General features: G+C 33.6%; 1 protein-coding gene across 1 annotated transcript; it reads left to right on the top strand.

Moving 5' to 3' along the window:
• Positions 1-13,032: 13,032 nt before the first annotated feature.
• Positions 13,033-16,465, top strand: LOC105340112 (uncharacterized). The gene is made up of 4 exons (XM_011445970.3): positions 13,033-13,175; positions 15,291-15,441; positions 15,613-15,745; positions 15,956-16,465. The coding sequence occupies exons 1-4, from the start codon at positions 13,173-13,175 to the stop codon at positions 16,119-16,121; spliced, it is 453 nt and encodes a 150-aa protein (XP_011444272.3). The 5' UTR covers positions 13,033-13,172; the 3' UTR covers positions 16,122-16,465.
• The last annotated feature ends 3,121 nt before the right edge of the window (positions 16,466-19,586 follow it).

Below are 19,586 nucleotides of genomic sequence, written 5' to 3'. Positions count from 1 at the left end.
TCGGCTTTCGTAGATAAGAATATACAGTTGATAAAAGGGGAATCGTACAGGAAATGTTACCGTCAACACCTACATGTATTATATGTATCCCATATATAATGTAACAATAATATCTGTTTTTTGTTTTAAAATATTTTTATATGTCCGTGTCCAAAGAATTCCCAGATTTTCGCCTGTTTTATTGTATTATATTTATGTCAAACTGGCAGACATTTTTTTTCTTCAAATCTTGCTAGAAAAATAAACACATCAGATGCAGAAATTGTAGCGATTTTCTCATTCTAATAAGAACTGCTGAAATACATACTTGATTAATAAATACTTTTTATGAAAATCGCATATAATCATTTTTTTGTGTATCTGAAATAACATAAAATAGAAGAGGATAGTATATATTGGTCGTGATCTGCGACGATTTAATAATTTATTGATATAAATTCTTTCAGTTATAATAAGCTAGCGCCCCTACCCCCACCCCCACCCCACCCCCCCCCCCCCAAAAAAAAAAGAAACTTTTTTCTCGCATCTGACTTTTTTGCCACCTCACCTTTTAGGATCATATCACAAAAACTGAAGTGAGTGAAATTGAAGTCATAGGTACTGCGCACCCCCCCCCCCCCTCCCGGATTTCATAATTCTCGAATTCTCGAATTTCCCTCTCGTTTTTTGGCTTGTCAAAATTTTCCGGATGAGTCTGGCCCCCCCCCCCCCCCAAATTTCAAAAATGATACCAAGTGCCTAGAATGGAGGCTTTGTCATTGCCTAAATTCATGACATGACGTCATGTAATAAAAGGCGGTCATGATCTATCTAACAATCGCCTTTAATGATAATCAACTTAACGACAGACAAAAAGATGTCGGAGATGACCATGTGGCCTGTGTTTAATTACTGTTATAATCAAAGATAAATATCTAAGGTTTGCTAATGAAAAATCTCTCACCTCGCCCTCGTTCTCTTACTATACCTGCAAGTTGCAATAAAGGTTAAAGGTCAGGTTTTATTTATGGAATCTCTACAATATAGCGGGAACTTTATTGTAATTTGGTTGGTCAATCAGATTGTGCACGAGATTTTAGCATTCATTCGGACACTATTTGTAAAAATTATGGCGCTCTCGAAAGCAGTACCGAATGCAGGTGATGAGATCGATTTGAAGATTCATTATTTGTATTATAATGAAAATCGTGTCTCGCCCATTTCTATAGAATTTACTGAGCTGATGTCCCTTGGATAGATCGGACTGGAAGCTGTCATACAGTCTCAGATTAAATACATCAGCCGGATGCCGACTCTGCAAATGTCATACAAGGACAAAGAAGGGGATTATGTCGACCTTTCTCAAGCCAATTTCTCAAAATTTCTCAGGACCGTTCGCACATCAAGTTCTGATGAAGTTTCTGTTGTTAATATCAAAGTATCCGAAGGAACTTCCCCAGGACATTTCCCGTCACCTACCATTGGTATTCCGCGATCCGGAGAAACGCCTGCTCGCAAGGAGTTGACTTTTCCGACACAGACACCTACAGATACTAATCCGGGAAGTGATACATGTGGGGATGAAGTTCTCGATCTATTTACTTATCGATCATCAATCGAACAGTCGATAAACGAGTTGCATGACGACATGAAAGAACTTCAGACAGAAGTTGAGAGCGCGAGGGAGTATGTGCAGAGCATGCAGGAAAAATATTGTAGGGCCCCCGCTCAAACCATTGGCAATGGTAAACAATGTGGAAATTGTCACTTGCGACTTGATCATACCGCGCGACAGTGCCATATTGAAAAATGCGTGACAAGCCAGCAGTGTGGGGATGTAAGTAAACACCCGGAAGAGAAGTCTATCCTGGAAGGTGCGAATGGTCATCTAAAACGACTAGAGAAAAATTTGCGAGAAAAAAACGTTGGATTTAGAGATGAAGCAGAAGGCAATCGATTCTGTCAAAATTCTTTTAGCCAGAAGATAAGAGGCCATTTGATCAATAGTAATAAAGAAAAATACCTGCTGAAAACATCGAATGGAAACTATGTACCAAGATCGGGTCTTGTTAATATTGACACTGCAAAACTGGAAAAATATTTTCAAGGCAAAGTTCCGGATAATGTCGAATTGGTTGCCAAAACCTTTCAAATGATTATAAAAAATTTCGACAGCGGACGCCCCAATGCTAGGTTAAAAACCCTGCTCGACCTATTTTGTGATTTGTGGAAATAAATTTAAAATATGTTTATTGATATTTAATAGCTTTTTTTAAAATGTGACATTACTTTTGGTCTTCAAATAATGCGTAGGTACGTGCCTGTGCCTAACGGCAGCTACGCCACTGTCCGGCTAAGAGTTAACACATGCAATGGGTGAAGAAATCATATAACATATATCGTCACTTTTTCGGAAATAAAAGGTTTGTCCCGGGTAAACGTGTCCGGTTTTGTTCCGTCCCGGGTTTATAATATTTGGCCATAATTTTATTAAATAACATTTTTTTACGGAAATGTTGAATAATCTAAGTATTTAAACTTAAATAGCAATGATAAAATAAACAAGTTTCCAAATTCAACGATGTAATTCGCTTAATATCGCCAAAATGTGTAACCCGGGCTCGCTACCCATTTTAGTCACCTGAAAAATGAAAATGTGTAATATAAATTGAAAAACTCATTCTGTGATAATTAAAATTTCAGCGAAGACAAAACAAGTTGTAATAAAGTATTCCTGCAAATTTCGTGCAGAACAAATGAATATTTTTTAAGAAATCAACAAAAACCCGGTTATCAGTTTCGAAAATCCCGGCCCGGCCCGGGTTTCGCTACTCATTTTAGTCACACTCTCTGGCTTTTGAGCTAAGACTACGCAATCGGTGTATATTTCACTTGAAACCAGCGTCATTTTAACTTGTTTTGACTTTTGACGCAAAAAATATAGATCGTTACATCCTACTGAAAGTCCAAGGTCTTGACGACTGCAGGATGCCAGCAGGCACTAAGCATCGTTTTTTTTAAGGGGGGGGGGGGGGGGGGGCAAAATAACTTGATAAGCAAAAAAAAAGAAAAAGGCAATTCCCAAAATCATGAAAATTCCAATCCGTGCCGTGGGGGTAGCGTGCGTAGTACGTTGTGTTAAAAATGGGTGCCCCCTACCCTCCACTTTTGTTGGAGCATGTAATATATGACACTGAAAATAAGGGATTTTAATTGGATTGAGTTGAAGTTACAATGAAAACTACCCGCACTCAACCCCCACCCCCTCACCACGGATTAGGATTTTCCTTCAAGATTTTGAGAATTCCCCCTGTTTTTGAATGAAGATAATACGTGATTGAATATCCTTTCCTAATTCCTTAATATTTCTTAATATAACAAAAACAATTTAAAATTTGATTGTTTTATCTTCCGCTTTCGAGCTTACATGCAATTATTTGAATGATACACGCATGTGCATTCCTAAAATAACATGAAATTATTTAATTTCAAGTGATAAACATGCACAAGATCAAAGAAAGACTGAAATTTCTTCTTAAGGACGTTGGATCCTGCAATCAAAAGTCTCTAAGTTTTTTTCTAAAGTATTTTTTAAATATCTACACACAAATCAGGCACGTAGCATCAGGGGGGGCCAGGGGGGGCCTTGCCCCCCACTTTTCCTCGTAGCAACAATTTTTTTAAAATTTGCATATAAAAAAATGTATTATAATGGAGTTGGCCCCCCCACTTTTTTGGAAGTTAGTAAAAAATTGATATGAAAATAAGGAAATGAGTAGTCAAATTGAAGTTGCCGCCCCCCCCCCCCCCCCCCCCCCCCCCCCCACGGATTAGGAAATTCATGATTTGGAGGTCAAAATTTTTGGTAGGGAAGAATTTTTTTTGGAAGTATAGTTGCGCCTACCCCCCCCCCCCCCCCCCCCCCCCCCCCCCCCCCCCCCCCCACGGATTAGGATTTTGAAGATTTTTGAAAACTTTAAATTTTCCCTTTTTTTTTTTTTTTTTTTGCTTGTCAAAATTAAAATTTTTGGATGGGTCTGGCCCCCCCACTTTCAAAAACGATGCTACGTGCCTGCAAATCTAAACCAAAATTCAAAACAAAATTTTGGGGTCTATCTGCTCCTTTCGGTGCTACGGTGTATTTAATATGACCTTTCTGCACTGAGAATGCAAATTGCACATAAATCGCTTTTCCCTCTATAATTTTTTATCGAAATGAACCATGGTATCAAATACAAATTTACATTATTTAGAATTAATAAAATTAATATAATCATAATGAAAAAGTTTGCAATTGTTTCACCTTATTGATATTTTGACCTTTTTGCACTGAAAAAATACTATTTTTATTCATAAACGATTCAACATGAAATTAAATAATTTAAAAGTCTCAAACTTTTTCTCAAATTATGACAGACTTGCCAAAAGAAACTTAAATATTCAGAAAATAAAACCAAAAGTATGGGTCTATAATGTAAATTTTGAGATATGGCATGAAATAAGCTAATTTTAGGGGAAAATTGGAGTTGATTTTTTCTTTACTTTTATGAAATATCACTTAAACATGCCAATATAAGTCGATAGAAATATTGAAATATTGTTGAAATATGTTCTTTGAAACAATACGAAGATATCCCAATGCATAAACTATCTGAAAATTTGGTCTGCACGGAAAATAAGAAAGCTAAAATTACGGTACTCTAAAACAACTGAGTTATGAAAAATGCTCATTTTCTTCTTAAAAACCTTCCGCCACAAAATATAGTCCCTTACTACACTCTCTAAATATGGAATTTTTTCTTCACTATTTTATTCAATAGAGTTTATTTGACATTGTAAAAAAGGAATTTACAAGTAGAATTCATATATGACACAGAATTTCCAGACTAGAGATGACACAAAATGGCTACCCAAAATCAGAGGATCGAACCTCTTTAAATAATAAACGTTCTGTTTGTGAATTTATGATCAGCAGTGAAAATTAAAATTCATTCTTTAAAACATAGCCTCATCGATCCATGCATGCTTCCACTGAGTAATTTTGTTTAGTTCAAGTTCAAGTTATGTATTAAAAACATGTACATGGGTATAAAGTCACTAGTAAAATTAAATGGTATTTTACGCTGACGATACCGTCATAATGGCGGAATCTATGGAAGACTTTCAAAGGTCCTCAACGAATTTTATACATATTGTACTCGGTGGAAACTTAATGTTAATGTTAATAAAACAAAATAATGGTTTTCTCCAAAGGTGCAACATCGAAAAAGCTTTTTTTTATTATAAAGGAGAAGTTATTGAAAATGTTAAAGAATTCAAATACCTGGGTATCGTTCTGTCAAGAACTGGTTCATTTACGAAAGCAAAAAAGCATTTCAAAAGGCCATGTATGGTGTTATAAGAAAAATTAGAAATTTTAATTCACCAGTAAATAGGCAATTTGATTTGTTTAATAAGGTTGTTTTTTTTTTTCTTTTCTTTTTTTTTTTTTTTTTTTTTTTTTTTGCAATTTTTTGTAATTACAATTTTCACATTCATACATACACAAACACACCACAGATTATAAGTAATTACACTATAAAGTTGATACAATCAGGAAAAAAAAACTATATGACTTTTGCTCTAGATCTTGTATATATTAAACATTACAGAAAAGATTTTTCCATTCAGACCATATTGTATTCTGTTCGTAAAAAAAAAAATTTCTAATTGCTAGACAACTTTCAATTTCATTAATATAAAGTAAATGACACATTAGTCCAGCAATGATTGGGGTTTTTTTATTACAAAGACATTGAAAAATATACTGTTTGGTAAATAAAATTAGAAAGTTAATGACTAAATGTCTCCGAATAATATATTGATTACATTAAAACCAACTCTCTTCGAGACAGTATTGTAAATATGCATACTCAAACTATTCCAGATAGCAAGTACAGTAGGACAAGATGTGAAAATATGTTCAATGGTTTCAACTTCACTCTTGCAGAAAGTACAAGTGTCATTATCAAATAATTTTAGCTTTTTCAAGTATGCTTTAACTGGAAGAAGCCTATGTAATGTTCTATATTGTAACCATTGTATAGAAGAGTCTTTAGTGACCTTGAAACATATTTTAAACACATCCTGTAAAATTAATTCAGGATATCCTCTTTGTACAATAGTGGAATTCCATCTTCTAATTGATGTTGGTAAAATACCTACTGTATTAGTATTAATTAGTTTGTAAATATGCTTGGTACATTTCTTGTATAAAAGAATTTCAACACAATGATAAGGAACAAAAGGACCAATGCTATGGCTGTAGGTTTCCTTACAGAACTTTGAACCTTTTACAAACTTTGCTACAGCACTGATCATACTGTTGTATTGCATAAAACATATTTCAAAATTGAATTTCTTTTCAAAATCAGATTTTGATAGAAATGATCCATTTTCATATAAAAAGTCTTTCACAATTTTAACACCTCTTCTGTACCAATCTTTATAAAACACAGGCTTATTATCCACCTTAATTTTAGAATTAAACCAAACTGGAACATATGTTATGTAATCATTTGAAATTCGACTTTGGTTAAAATGTGTATTCAATACAATAAGCCATGACTTCAGAACATCTCTCCAAAAAGTGTTGGTACAGTTGTTCAAAAGATTTTCAGTAAGGTTGTTTTACCAGTTTTATTGTACGGCTGCGAAATTTGGGGCTTTGAAAATCTATATATTGTTGAACGTGTACATATGAAAACAGTACTTAATTTAAGAATAAACAATACCAAATTTTATGATATATGGAGAAACAGGGCGCTATCCCTTGTATATTAATGTTTAAACAATAATAATTACATATTTGGGAAAAATGCTAATAAACCATGAGAACAAAATTGTACATACAGTGTACAGATATTCATTTTTACAACATTTTAATAGCGATTGTAAAAGCCCATGGATACATTGTATTCAACGAATTTTGAACATGTACTAGCTGGCTACAATATGTCTGGCAGAACCATAATTTTGTCAATATAGAATGGTAATCTGCTACTGTAAACCAAAGATTAAACGACCAATTTATGCAAATATGGTCCAATGATATAAATTGTTCTTCCAGAGGTCATGTGTATAAAATCTTAAAACCATGTTTTGGCTTTGAGAAATATCTTGATATTTTAATTACCTGTAAAACTAAGAAAAAAATTCATTAAATTTCGTACATCAAACCATCGTTTCCCTGTAGAGACAGGCAGATGGTATAACATTCCTTTGAATGAGAGGCTATGTCTTTTGTGTAATAAAGGTCTCATTGGTGATAAATTTCATTATATATTAAAATGTTCGGCCCTAGAAGAAATAAGGAAAAAAATACATAAACACAAAATATTGGAAAAGACCAAATTTTTTTAAGTTCTCTGAACTTATGACTAATTGCAATTGTAAATCGCTAAGAAAATTGTGTGTATTTATTTCAAACATTTTTGGTGCTGTTTGCTCCTCTTTGTTGTTTTCCTATTTTGTTCCTTTATACCAAAATCTTACATAAGTAGTGATTTATAGTCTGTCCTTTTTTATTTATATTTTTTCCCTGTATGAAAATGTACCTCTGACGATTTGTATTTATGTGTATTATATATACATTGTATGTTCCTCTTGTACCAAATTATTTGGTTTGAGCGAATAAACTGAACTTGAAATTGATTTAGTGCTAATTATTTCTAATTAGACCTAGGCCGCCGGACATTAAGGTGCCACCTGTTATGAAATCAATTATTAATCCTGAGTAATCCTTTTAATAAATTATCTATTATGTCAAGAGAATATTTTAATATTGAAAATGCCAAAAATGACCAATTTGATGAAATTTTGGTAGATGGTAGATGACCTGACATTTTTAAGCAATGAAACTGAAAGAAACAACGAAGACAAACATCAAAATGCATATGGTAAAACAATGCTATTAGAAATGTGTAAAGCAAACAAGATGCTACTTGTAAATGGGCGCATTGGTGATAATTTATCAGGGAGGCTAACATGTAAAGGTTCGAGAACCGTTGATTACTTTCTTCGTGATTATTCTACTTATAAATATGTGTCGAATATGAGAGTTCTTGAACAAAGCAAACTTTTTTCTGATTGTCATACACCTATTATATTGTATTTAAATCTACAGCGAAATACAAATTGAAGGTTGCATTGATTGTTTAGAAAAAAATCAAACCATGGGATCCTTCTAAAGAAAAAATATGTACAATCTATTGATACCGAACATCTTAGGTGGCAGGGGACAGTTTTTTTTATACAATTGTAGCCAAGGGATGCATGTCTTCGGAACTCTGTAACTAGAATTTCCTCAGTTCCCATTCAGCACAAATACCTTTAATTCACTCTTTATAAGGCCAATCACCAATTTCTGAAGAAAATTACTAATCAAAACCTGTAAAATTCTCTACATACTGACCCTTTCATATTTTGCTAATTTTTCATGATTTTTCAGCTTTTTAGACCTCCCCCCGCTAATTCCCTGCAGAGGGTTGACCTTCCGTACCGCGTGCATGTTGCACTATCACATGTCACAAACTTACCGGTGTATAGTTTTCAATGTCCCATCCACCTACTTTTCGTGTTATTTTACCTCCCGTCTGTAACTTGCAATTTCACTGTGTAAAGTCAGCACAACAGTCATAGCCGCAGGTTTCGCATTTTACTTCTGATTCTCATGTACCTAACATAAGGGGCATACATATTGCATATCAATTTCAACAAGAGACACCCCTCTAAGTAATGATAATCATTAAAAATCATTTCATGAATTTTAGCAACACTCATAAGCCTTCAAGTACAGCAACTATCAATTTTACAAAAATATTGACGGTACTTTATTCGAAACTGTCCCTTGCTACCTTAGCAAACTTTTATTATTGTTAGATAGCAGTTGTGTTGAAAATACCACGGATGTTGTTATTAATGATATTGTCGAAATCCTTAATAATATATAATTAAATAGATGCTGCTCAAATTGCCATAGGCTCAAGTATTGTTGGTGGAAAAATCAAATCTCAAAAATGCATACCAATTCAAAACCTTGGTTTACAAAAGTATGTCAAAAAGCTCGTACAAAATATCGTAATAGCAAAGTTTATTATTATAGAAAACGTACAGTAAATGCGCTTAAAAAATATAAAGAAAATGAAAAAAAAACTACAAAAAAATCATTGATAAAGAGCAGCTGAAGTACAGAAACAAAATTAGTAAACATTTGAAAGATACTAAAAACAAAAAATCCTGAAGAATATTGGAAAGTAATAAAAGTATAACAAAAATAAAAATTGCAAAAATCAATTGGTATTGATGATCTTTATCAGTATTTCAGAGACTAAACCGGTCTCCCGAAATAAGTGATGAAAATAATCACATGGTTGATACTGAAATTGCTAATTTACAGTATGAAGATTTTAATCACGATCTAAATAATTATATTACCCAAGATGAAATAAAAAAAAACAATTAAGAATTTAAAAAATAATAAAGCCAGTGGGGAAGATGGGATAAGAAACGAATATATTAAAGCAACACAGCAGTTAATGTTGCCAGTTTATGAAAAGATGTTCAATTTAGTTTTTTTGTCTGGTAAGATTCCCTCTATTTGGTTGGAGGGAAATATTATACCAATATACAAAACAAGGGTGTTAAAACCAACCCACAAAATTACAGACCAATTACTATACTATGCTGTATTGGAAAACTTTTTACCTCCATTCTTAACGAACGACATTTTCAGATGAATTTAATGTATTACATGAAAACCAAACAGGTTTTAGAAAAGAATATTCAACCATTGAAAATATTTTATATTCTATTCTAACTTTTAAGATTGAAGAAAAAGCTCTATTGTATGTTTGTAGATTTCGAAAAAGCGTTTGATACGTATGGCGAAAAGCATTGTGGTTTAAACTATTATCCCATAATATTTGTGGCAAAATGTTTAATATTATTTTCAATATGTACAGTCAAGAATTGTTTATAATAATGAAACCTCTACTTTTTTTCATTGTGAACACGGAGTGAGGCAAGGTGAAAATATGTCAGCCTTCTTATTCTCTATGTACCTTAATGATTTACATGACTTTTAAAATGAGTTTAATGTTCACGGTTTACCAACTATAACTGACATGTTAGAAAATAAGTTAGATATTTTTTTCAAATTATTTGCTATATTATATGCAGACGACACTGTACTGTTAGCTGAATCTCCCAAGGAATTGCAAAGAGAGATAGATTGCTTTCATACTTATTGCATAAAATAGAACCTGAAAATGAATATCGATAAATCTGAAATAATAATATTTAGCAAAGGTAGGCAGAAAGAAAACATGCAGATAAAATATAACGATAAATTTATTGAAGTCGTTACTGATTTTAACTATTTGGTAATAGTATTTAGCATAACATGGTCTTTTAAAATTGCAATACAGAAATTAGCCGAAAAAGCTACAAAAGCATTATATGAAGTGCTAAAAAGGGGAGATTTCATAACCTATCAGACAGTGTCAACTAGATTTATTTGACAAAATTGTCAAACCTATACTGTTATATGGATGTGAAGTCTGGGGGTTTTCAAATATTGTAATTATAGAAAGAAATCATCTCAAATTTTGTAAACTTCTACTCCATTTAAAACAATCAACTCCAGATTTCATGATATATGGTAAACTTGGTCGATACCCACTTGAAATTCAAATTAAAACACGCATTATTTTTTATTGGTCAAGAATACTTACCGGAAAAGATACAAAAATTGCAAAGATATGATCTAGGAATTTGCATGAACCACGAATTTGGGGAGAAAATTCCTTGGGATGAAAAAATCAAACATATTCTAAATAATTGCGGTTTATCTTATTTATGGATTAATCAAACTATACATAACTCACAATGGCTTAAGGCAAAAATAAATCTCACGTTGATAGACCAATTCAAACAAAATTGGCAATCTATTCTGCAGTCATCCCCAAAAGCTCTAAATTATAGAATTTATAAAGAAGAGTTAAAATTTGAACATTATTTTGATACATTATCAAAAAAGATGCAATTACTTTTTGTAGATTTCGAACATGTAATCACCATCTACCCATTGAAAGTGGACGTTGGGCAAATATTCCTAGACATGAAAGGTTCTGTGCTCATTGCAATAAGCGCGAAATAGATGGATTTCACTACATACTTAGCTGTAACTCGTTGCAGCAAGAACGCAATCAATGCTTATCAAATACAAATATAAAAATTAAAAATGCTATTAGTTTTAAATTTAAAATGGCAAGTACAAAACACTGTTCTTTGAGGAAATTATGTGCTTTTGTTAGAAAAATAAATAAAAAATGCTCCCCAGGTTAGAACCCCCATACTTCACATTTGTATTAACGAGTCAGAGTTGTATATGGCTCTCTCTCTCTCTCTCTCTCTCTCTCTCTCTCTCTTACGCATGCATTGTTAATTAGTAAGAAATACCTCATATTGTATCATTATAATCTCTGTGTACAATTGTGCAATGGTGTTGAGATTGAAATAAATGAATTGAATTGAGAGTAACTCTATTTATTCACTTATGTATGTCTTGCTTATAAAGTGGTCGTTATTCACATTGATCTTCAGTTGGAGACTGGACCTTGTATTGTCCATGCCGGCTGCATAGATCGTGTAGACTTGTGTATTTCTACCGGTCATAGTATTTTCACCCAACCGTAAGAGCAACAATTTATAAAACTTAAGATGTTTACACAGTTTACAAGACTATGTGCGGGTCTAGAGGGGGAGGAAGGTCTCCCTTGGAAAATTCAAATTTTCTTAAATTTACATAGTAAAATTACCAAAAAAGTAGGCCTCACACACCCCTCCGGGAAACATAGATATCCCTCAGATCCCCTCCCCCCGGAAAAAATTTTTTTGATCCGCGCATGACGACCGTTATTACTAACAGCTGGAAGGCAACCAGTGATGTATTTGGCTTTAGAGGGTTATTAAGAAGATGGAACACCCCCTCCCCCAAGAGAAAGAAACAGCATATTGCCAATTCGGGGTTTAACCGTACAGGAGAACCCCCCCCCCCCCCCCGCCATCCATCTGTAGGAAAGATTTGAGAAGCACTTTCATATATTGTTTCAACGAGACAGGTATGTATACATGTAATTTGAGAACCCTCCCTTCTGTCGTTAAAAAATAATGAAGGCTTTTTAATCTGCACGTATATATGACTGTTTACATTTACACTTATAGCTGATAATATTAATTTCTTCCCTCATAAATCTAAATGACCCCTAAAAAAAGGATGTTGTAACAGGTTTGAGTAACGTCAATCAGGACATTATGTATGTATAATATCTGTCATTGTCGGTTCATGTTACGTCATGAATCACCTTTCGGTTATTCAACTTTAAATAGGATAGCTTATATTTATTACCAAATCAGGACTGACCTAAATGAACACAGGATATAACAATTTATTATAAACTTGGATCAAACTGGTGAAAAAAAAAACTAAGTTCCATTTAATTTTATTGACCAGTAGACACATATTCCCAGACACCAACATTGAATTGCCTGAAAAAGTATTTTCTCATGGAGATTGAGATCATCGATATGGATTGTGTTGCTTTTTCCTTTCTCTTTTTCTATTTTTTGGCGTTTTTTTTAGCGTATATTTAAAAAAAATATGTAAATTATGTAAGTTTATATTGCTTAATTACACAAACCTCCCGAGGTCATACGCATGATGTGAGAACATCACATTTGGGAATACTTCATGGATGTGTGTTATATGGCTATTCTGCAACTTTAAAAAGTACCAGTTCTGCACTTCTACAGTAAGAATTGCTTAAAGCAGACCCCCATACAAATAAATCTCTCTCTCTCTCTCTCTCTCTCTCTCTCTCTCTCTCTCTCTCTCTCTCTCTCTCTCTCTCTCTCTCCCCAGTGTGTGTAGAGGAAATGGACACGATAAACAGACCCTTTATCCCAGCCATTAAATACAACGAGACAGTGAATAAAACAGCGGGACTCATCCGAGTTTCCTTGTTGAGAAAGCGACTTCTAAATAAGGATATTTAACGCAAGGATATATGAGTCCTTTTTCAACAGGAAACTATTCACTTCCTGTGTGAAAACTGCTTTGCTGTGCAAGGACCATATCGTAAATCTGTTGTAAAATGGTAGGTTTTTTTCTTATAACTTAACTTTTCAAGCGATGTTTTAAATGCAAAACTTGTAATCATTTTTTTTTCTACTAATACTTGTATTTTTCTTTGTACTGATGTGAGTCATTAGAATTGACTTGGGAGCCGCCTACATTATAGGAGTTTTGTATGCGGAAGTTAACGTAGTACTAGATATATATATACATATATATAAACGTCAAATGAAAGATTTTCTTGCTCCTTTGTATTTTTGAACACGAATGATATATCGTTTTGGCTGCAGTCCTTTTCTGGGATAAAAGAAAGTTCATAAATTGCTCAAGGGGAGGGGTCACTAGATGTAATTGCTAGCTCTACAGATAGTCTTTCTGTCTTGAACTATTCAGTACATGTATATTTATATCTATTCCCGACTGAAAATTGGATTGGAGTTAAGAGACTGGATTTTAAAGTGATAAGTTAAGTTTCATACTAGTGACTTTTTCCTTCACAAACCCCTTTGACCATCGGCATACAATAAATATACTATTTTCCCCAATACTCGACTTCCCCCGTTTTTCATTTCAGAACGTTCGATAACTCGAACTTGACATCAATTTAAGTTTGCCTCTTAAAACAATTGAATTAATTTTCGATAGTTAAGGGTGAATCTTTGATGAATAGAGAAACACAGTGGATCTTCTCCCTTGGCTAGCGGAGATGCATTAAATAAAATTATGCACATCGCTAGAATAATTCCACTCTCACGTACAGAAAAGTTAAGAGAGGGTATGCCAGTAAGGCCAGGACTGTGAACTTAGGGTAATACTATATTGGAATGACTTGAATTCTACTGCGAACCGTACGCGCATAATTTACGTGCATGTAACAATTCGTGTTGTTATACTTTCATGTTAAATACTGAAATCTGATTGGTTAAGATGCAGTTCATAACCCGTTCTATTACCCTCAGCGTTAACAACGCGCTTAGCAACGGGGTACATTACAAAGTGTTACATGCGCGAAAATTAAGCGCGTACGGTTCGCTGTAGAATTCACGTTATTCCTATATAAAAGCATTAAAATTTTCTTAAAAATTAAGACATTCAGTATAACAAAATAATTAGTGCCTGTTTCAACTGTTACCCTCCCAAACAGGCACTGTTTTTATAATGTTACCCGTTGCTAAGTGTGTTGCTAATGCTGAGGGTAAGAGAACGGATTATCAACTGCGTCTAAACCAATCAGAGCTTAGTATTTAACATGAAAGTATAATAATTTACAAAATTACACGTTTCCTATTGCAACTAAAGATATTTTTCTCGTTGGTATTTTTTGAAATGAAATATCCTAAATGACAATACTACATGTAGGCGGTCCATGACTCGGCTGAAAAAGTTACAAGTACATGTATAATAAAGCCCATAATTACTGGACAATGGTACATGTAATATTAGTGTCCTCCAGGAGAATTTTCATTGGTTCATACCTTTGATATCGTAGCAGCAGTTGTCCTAAGCCGTGCCCCGAAAATAGTTGCTGTTTTGGGAAACTGTAATTTTGCCCCTTCCTCATAGTCATAAAAAGATGCTTTGTATTCAACATTAGATTAAAAATATTATATACATGTACGTTTGGTTTTCCTAATTCACGTGTCTCTATTCTATACAGGAAGTAGATAAACAAATTGTATACGTGTCTGCATTTATAAAACATATGTACATGTATATGTGTAGGTTAATTACTGTATCATCATGATATCATTATATTAATTGAATGAAAACTTAAACTAATGAGGAAAAAAAAAATGGTCAGAACAATGGAAAGGTCGATATTGTTGAAATTCTGAACAGAATTCAGGGAGGCTAGAAGCAGGCTGTTTTTACCTCTGGACGAGGAAGAGTTTGTTGAATTCTATTTATATATAATTTGCAATTTAATCAAAGTTCAGCAAAATGCTTGTGATTTTTAATCTATAACGATGATAAGTTAGTAAACTATGCAAGTATGTATGAAGATGATCTTCTTAATTGGATCTACTGTAGCGGATGTAAAAGATCAAAATAAACACTTCATAACTTGGCATAAGTACATGTATCAACAAGAGGCACTGTAAACTGACGTAATTTTGTGACTTACTTGATTTTGCAGGCTTCAGGCGTTGCACTGACTGACGAATGTCTCAATGTTTACTTGGATCTTCAGTCCAAAAAGAAATACCGGTACATCATTTACAAACTAAGCGACGACTTCAAGGAAATAGTGGTAGATTTTGCTGCGCCGCGTGATGACTCCGAAGACGGTAATTGTAAACCAAATTTACTTTTCCAGCAATATGAGAGCATTTCCAACAATCATAATTCATTCTCTCTCTCTCTCTCTCTCTCTCTCTCTCTCTCTCTCTCTCTCTCTCTCTCTCTCTCTCTCTCTCTTTTATTAGAAACGTAAATAACAAGGGAACATTATAATTCAGTAAAAGAGGCCTACGATGAGTTCTGTGGGAAGCTGTTTGCAGCGGCAGATGCGGGTAAGGGCCGTTACGGTGTGTTCGATGTGCATTACCAGATCGACAGCCGAGAGCTGGACAAAGTCGTCTTTATCACGTGGTAAGTCTCAGTCTCCTCCACCAATATGGTGGTTCTATTTAGAGAAGTGGACAGGCATAACCCTTGCATCCACTGTGTATAATAATTTCTTTATACAGAATATGGATGCTTCCAAAATAAACATTGTATTAGAAATTGTGTTTGAATTGTCTCTCTTGTTATATTAATTCCGGTGATTTATTTATTCTCATTTTGTGTGCCTTTCTAAAGGGTGACGGATAGTCTTCCAATCAAACAGAAGATGTTGTATGCCAGTAGTAATAAAGCCCTGAAAGCCAAGATGACGGGAATCCACACGGAGATACAGTGTAACGACGCCACTGACCTCAAGCTAGAAAACGTCATTGCCAAGTGTCGCCAGAAGAGCTACGAGTGATTACTCGGGGACTGTAGATCCTTCTCTAGATTAGCCTTTTTCTAATTAATATGTGACGCAAATATTATTTAAATTTAACACTTTTGGTTAATAGAATAAAGTAGATGTTCCTTGAAATTTGTGAAAGCTGTAACAATAACAACAATGACAACAATCTGTATTTTGTTTTTTGTTGGAATTTTTGCAGTGTAGTTTATTTTCTATTTTGTGAAAAAGAAAGGACACTTTTTGCAGCAATCATAATACGCTATTCCAATTTTATTCTTATCCATATTAACGGTACCAACAGAGTGTTTGAGCAAAGAAGGAAAATATTGTAACGATTAAAAGAATCATTTCTCTTAGTTCTGTTGTGTCATATTGATTCAGAAATTCAAAAACTGAAGGCGTACATGATTAAAAAAATTAAATTGGACCAATATATAAACATCATTCGATCGCTGAAATGAGAATGATCTGCAGGTATGCCTCAATAGGTCTGATATAATTGAAGTCGTGTATTTATTGGTAATCAATAACGTCCCCCATTGTCTGCTGCGTAAGAAGCATAAGCCTCATTAATCCGCCATTTCCCCTCTCTTCAACCCGCTCATATGCGAGCATTTCTCACATCTCCCAGACCAATAGATTCATCAAAACCCTAATGATCAAACGACTAATCAATGAGGATTTGTTCACTTCGATAACAGTATACAAATTTGTGTTAAAAAGATAGAGAAATAAAAACTTTCATTTTTTACAATTCTACATACAGGAAGTAGGTCTTTCAGCTCCCGGTGAACACCGGCACGCACAGAGACGCGTGTCTGACAAACTGCTAATGATACTTTCTTACTGAATTACTTACCAGCGCTTAGCATTCGATAGCCGTATATTATTACAATTATTATAATTCATATTCCACGGAAACAGACCGAACACATGTCTGAAGTTTCTTACTGTGAATTTGACCATTTAAATCTGACTTGCGACTTCAGGTATCAAATATATGTACAGATCAACACAAATTTCACATGGCAAAACTACACTCAACAGTCAGACATCTATATTTTTGTACCACATTTCTCTTCATTTAGGGATCTCTCCGAGATATTCCATATCTATGATTTCTTTAATTACGACTTATGGATGTCGTACCTTAACCATTTTTTAAGTATCAAGAAAAACAATATATATATATATATATATATATATATATATATATATTGCTCAGTTTCGTGGACTGAGTTCATAATTTTTTTTTAATTTGGATTTTCCTGTAGAAGAAATCAAAAGAAAAAGTAGCAAACAAGCCGCGACATGACATCTTTCATTTTATAAAATACAATTTTTGTTTTAAGATTTAGGTGAATTGAAAATGTCTGGATAAGGAATATTTTATATCTCTTATATATATTGAATACCACAAAAATGCATTTCTATGATTTGATGAATACTAAGTTTATTAAACGCCAGCGAGCGATTCAGTAAATATTAAGGCTGTTGCATGGGATGAAAACAATATAACTCTGTCATCCTCATGCAGTCTCAGGGAAAACATGTAGCATTGGAGTATAAGGCTATTGGCGAGCAAGTAAAAATGAATTCTAAAGTTAATGGGCGTCGATAAGGACATTTTGTTCAAGGATTACAAAGAAGGAACATCATAGTGTAACCGTTTATAGATCTGGGGTATTTGAAGTCAAGACCATACCGCTGATAGGTACGTACTCTATATCAGGTAGATGACATAATATTTGAAATCAAAACATATTTCATCTTGTATTTAAAAGTAGTTGCCTGTTGTGTCATTGAGCGTGATTGGTAACAGTCACCTTGATAAAAGTTTCCACGTCTTTTCAATGGTGTCACACAGAAACCTTGATCTAACTAACAGCGGAACCGGAAGTGAGGAACCAAAATTCAAGACCTCAACGGAGATGAGAGCGATATCGATGAAGATTTAATAAGTAAATGTGAACAACCTTGACCAAGTTGACAGTCTAAAGTTAACATATTTCTGATATATGCAGGCATAACTATTAAGAAATGTGATAGCAAACATTCCTAGAAGTATTACTAACATCGTCGCGAGTGTGCTTTGGGTCCACAAGGTAGACTGGACGCAAAACCCGTGGCTCTCGAAGCCGGAAGTTGCCATCCTGTTAAAAAGACCAAAATTAGAAATTGAGCGATTGTATTTATAGAATAATTTACTGGTAGTTGATAACGGAAATAGGTAAGATGTTATATTTTAATGGTGGTCAATCCCATAACACCGTTTTACCCAATTGGTTGTGTTGAAAAACAAAACACTTACAAATAATACAATACTACATGTAAGTATACTAATTGAATAAAATGGAAATAACTATCTATTTAATAGTCAATTTGAGCATGAATCTTATCAGGTGCCAACATTTTGGTTTTTAAGTCTTGGCTGCTGGAATAAATTTGAGTAGATCTTTACACAGCCCCCCCCCCCCCCCAAAAAAAAATTCCCCCAAAACCGGTACTTTGGGGGTTTATAATAAATACTCTAGTATAAAAAGATACTGTTGTCATTATGATATTGCAGGTGCTTGATTTTGCCGATGATTATAAAGTATGGTCCTTGATATATTTCAACAAAAGGTAATCTATATCATGAATATAAAGGACCAGTCTTTACCTCTCTAGAACATTAAGCAAATTCAACAGTCGTAGGTATTCTATATTATAAATATAAAGAACCAGCCTTTACCTTTTTCAAAGGGGTAAAATACAAAAATCTTCTTTTCAAGATTCCTTTATTAAGAACAAAACTTTTTGATATAGTTTAGATTTTATTTGGTTTTTTTAAATTGTTCAAACGACGAAATTGGACTGACGGTGAAACCCTAAGAAGGATACAAAGATCAACATATTTATGGAAGTACATTGGGTAAACTATCAAAAAATTTGCTCAAAATCTATGCTACAATTTGTGATAGCAACATGCAAACATCCTGGCATTTTCTACATTATAAATTGTTCAAACCATGACCCTTGAACCGAATGTTGCATCCCCACGAGGAGTTCAAAATTGAAAATATAAATTAACAGATAAAAATCTTAAATTATCTTCTTCTAAAGAACTATAATAGTTGAAATTGTGAAATTGCTATGCGAACAATCTGATAATAGTGTAAATTCTGAATTTTCCAAGTTTACCTTTAAGAGAATAAAGAGATTAAAGTATGGGATATGAACTGTCATTTAATATGATAATACTGTGATAAATGCTTAATGCATGTATGTATTTATGCATAATCTCAATTTTGTATTGTAAGATTGTCCAAATCCTTTATGTTGGATATATTGTAATGTGTGTTTGATATATTGTAATGAATGTTGAATATCATGTGATGTATGTTCAATATCATGTGGTGTATGTTCAATATCATGTAATGTATATTCAGTATCATGTATGTTAACATATCATGAGGTGTATGTTCAATATCATGG

Source organism: Magallana gigas, chromosome 6 (genome assembly GCF_963853765.1).
Source record: "Magallana gigas chromosome 6, xbMagGiga1.1, whole genome shotgun sequence".
Classification (NCBI taxonomy): Eukaryota; Metazoa; Mollusca; class Bivalvia; order Ostreida; family Ostreidae; genus Magallana; species Magallana gigas.
This window is presented reverse-complemented; position numbering and strand designations above follow the sequence as displayed.

Bases quoted from the DNA above. Each gene is read 5' to 3' on its own strand.
- LOC105340112 (XM_011445970.3), top strand. The intron at 15,442-15,612 runs GTAATTGTAAAC...ATTATAATTCAG, and splicing joins GCGTGATGACTCCGAAGACG to TAAAAGAGGCCTACGATGAG. The intron at 15,746-15,955 runs GTAAGTCTCAGT...GCCTTTCTAAAG, and splicing joins AAAGTCGTCTTTATCACGTG to GGTGACGGATAGTCTTCCAA.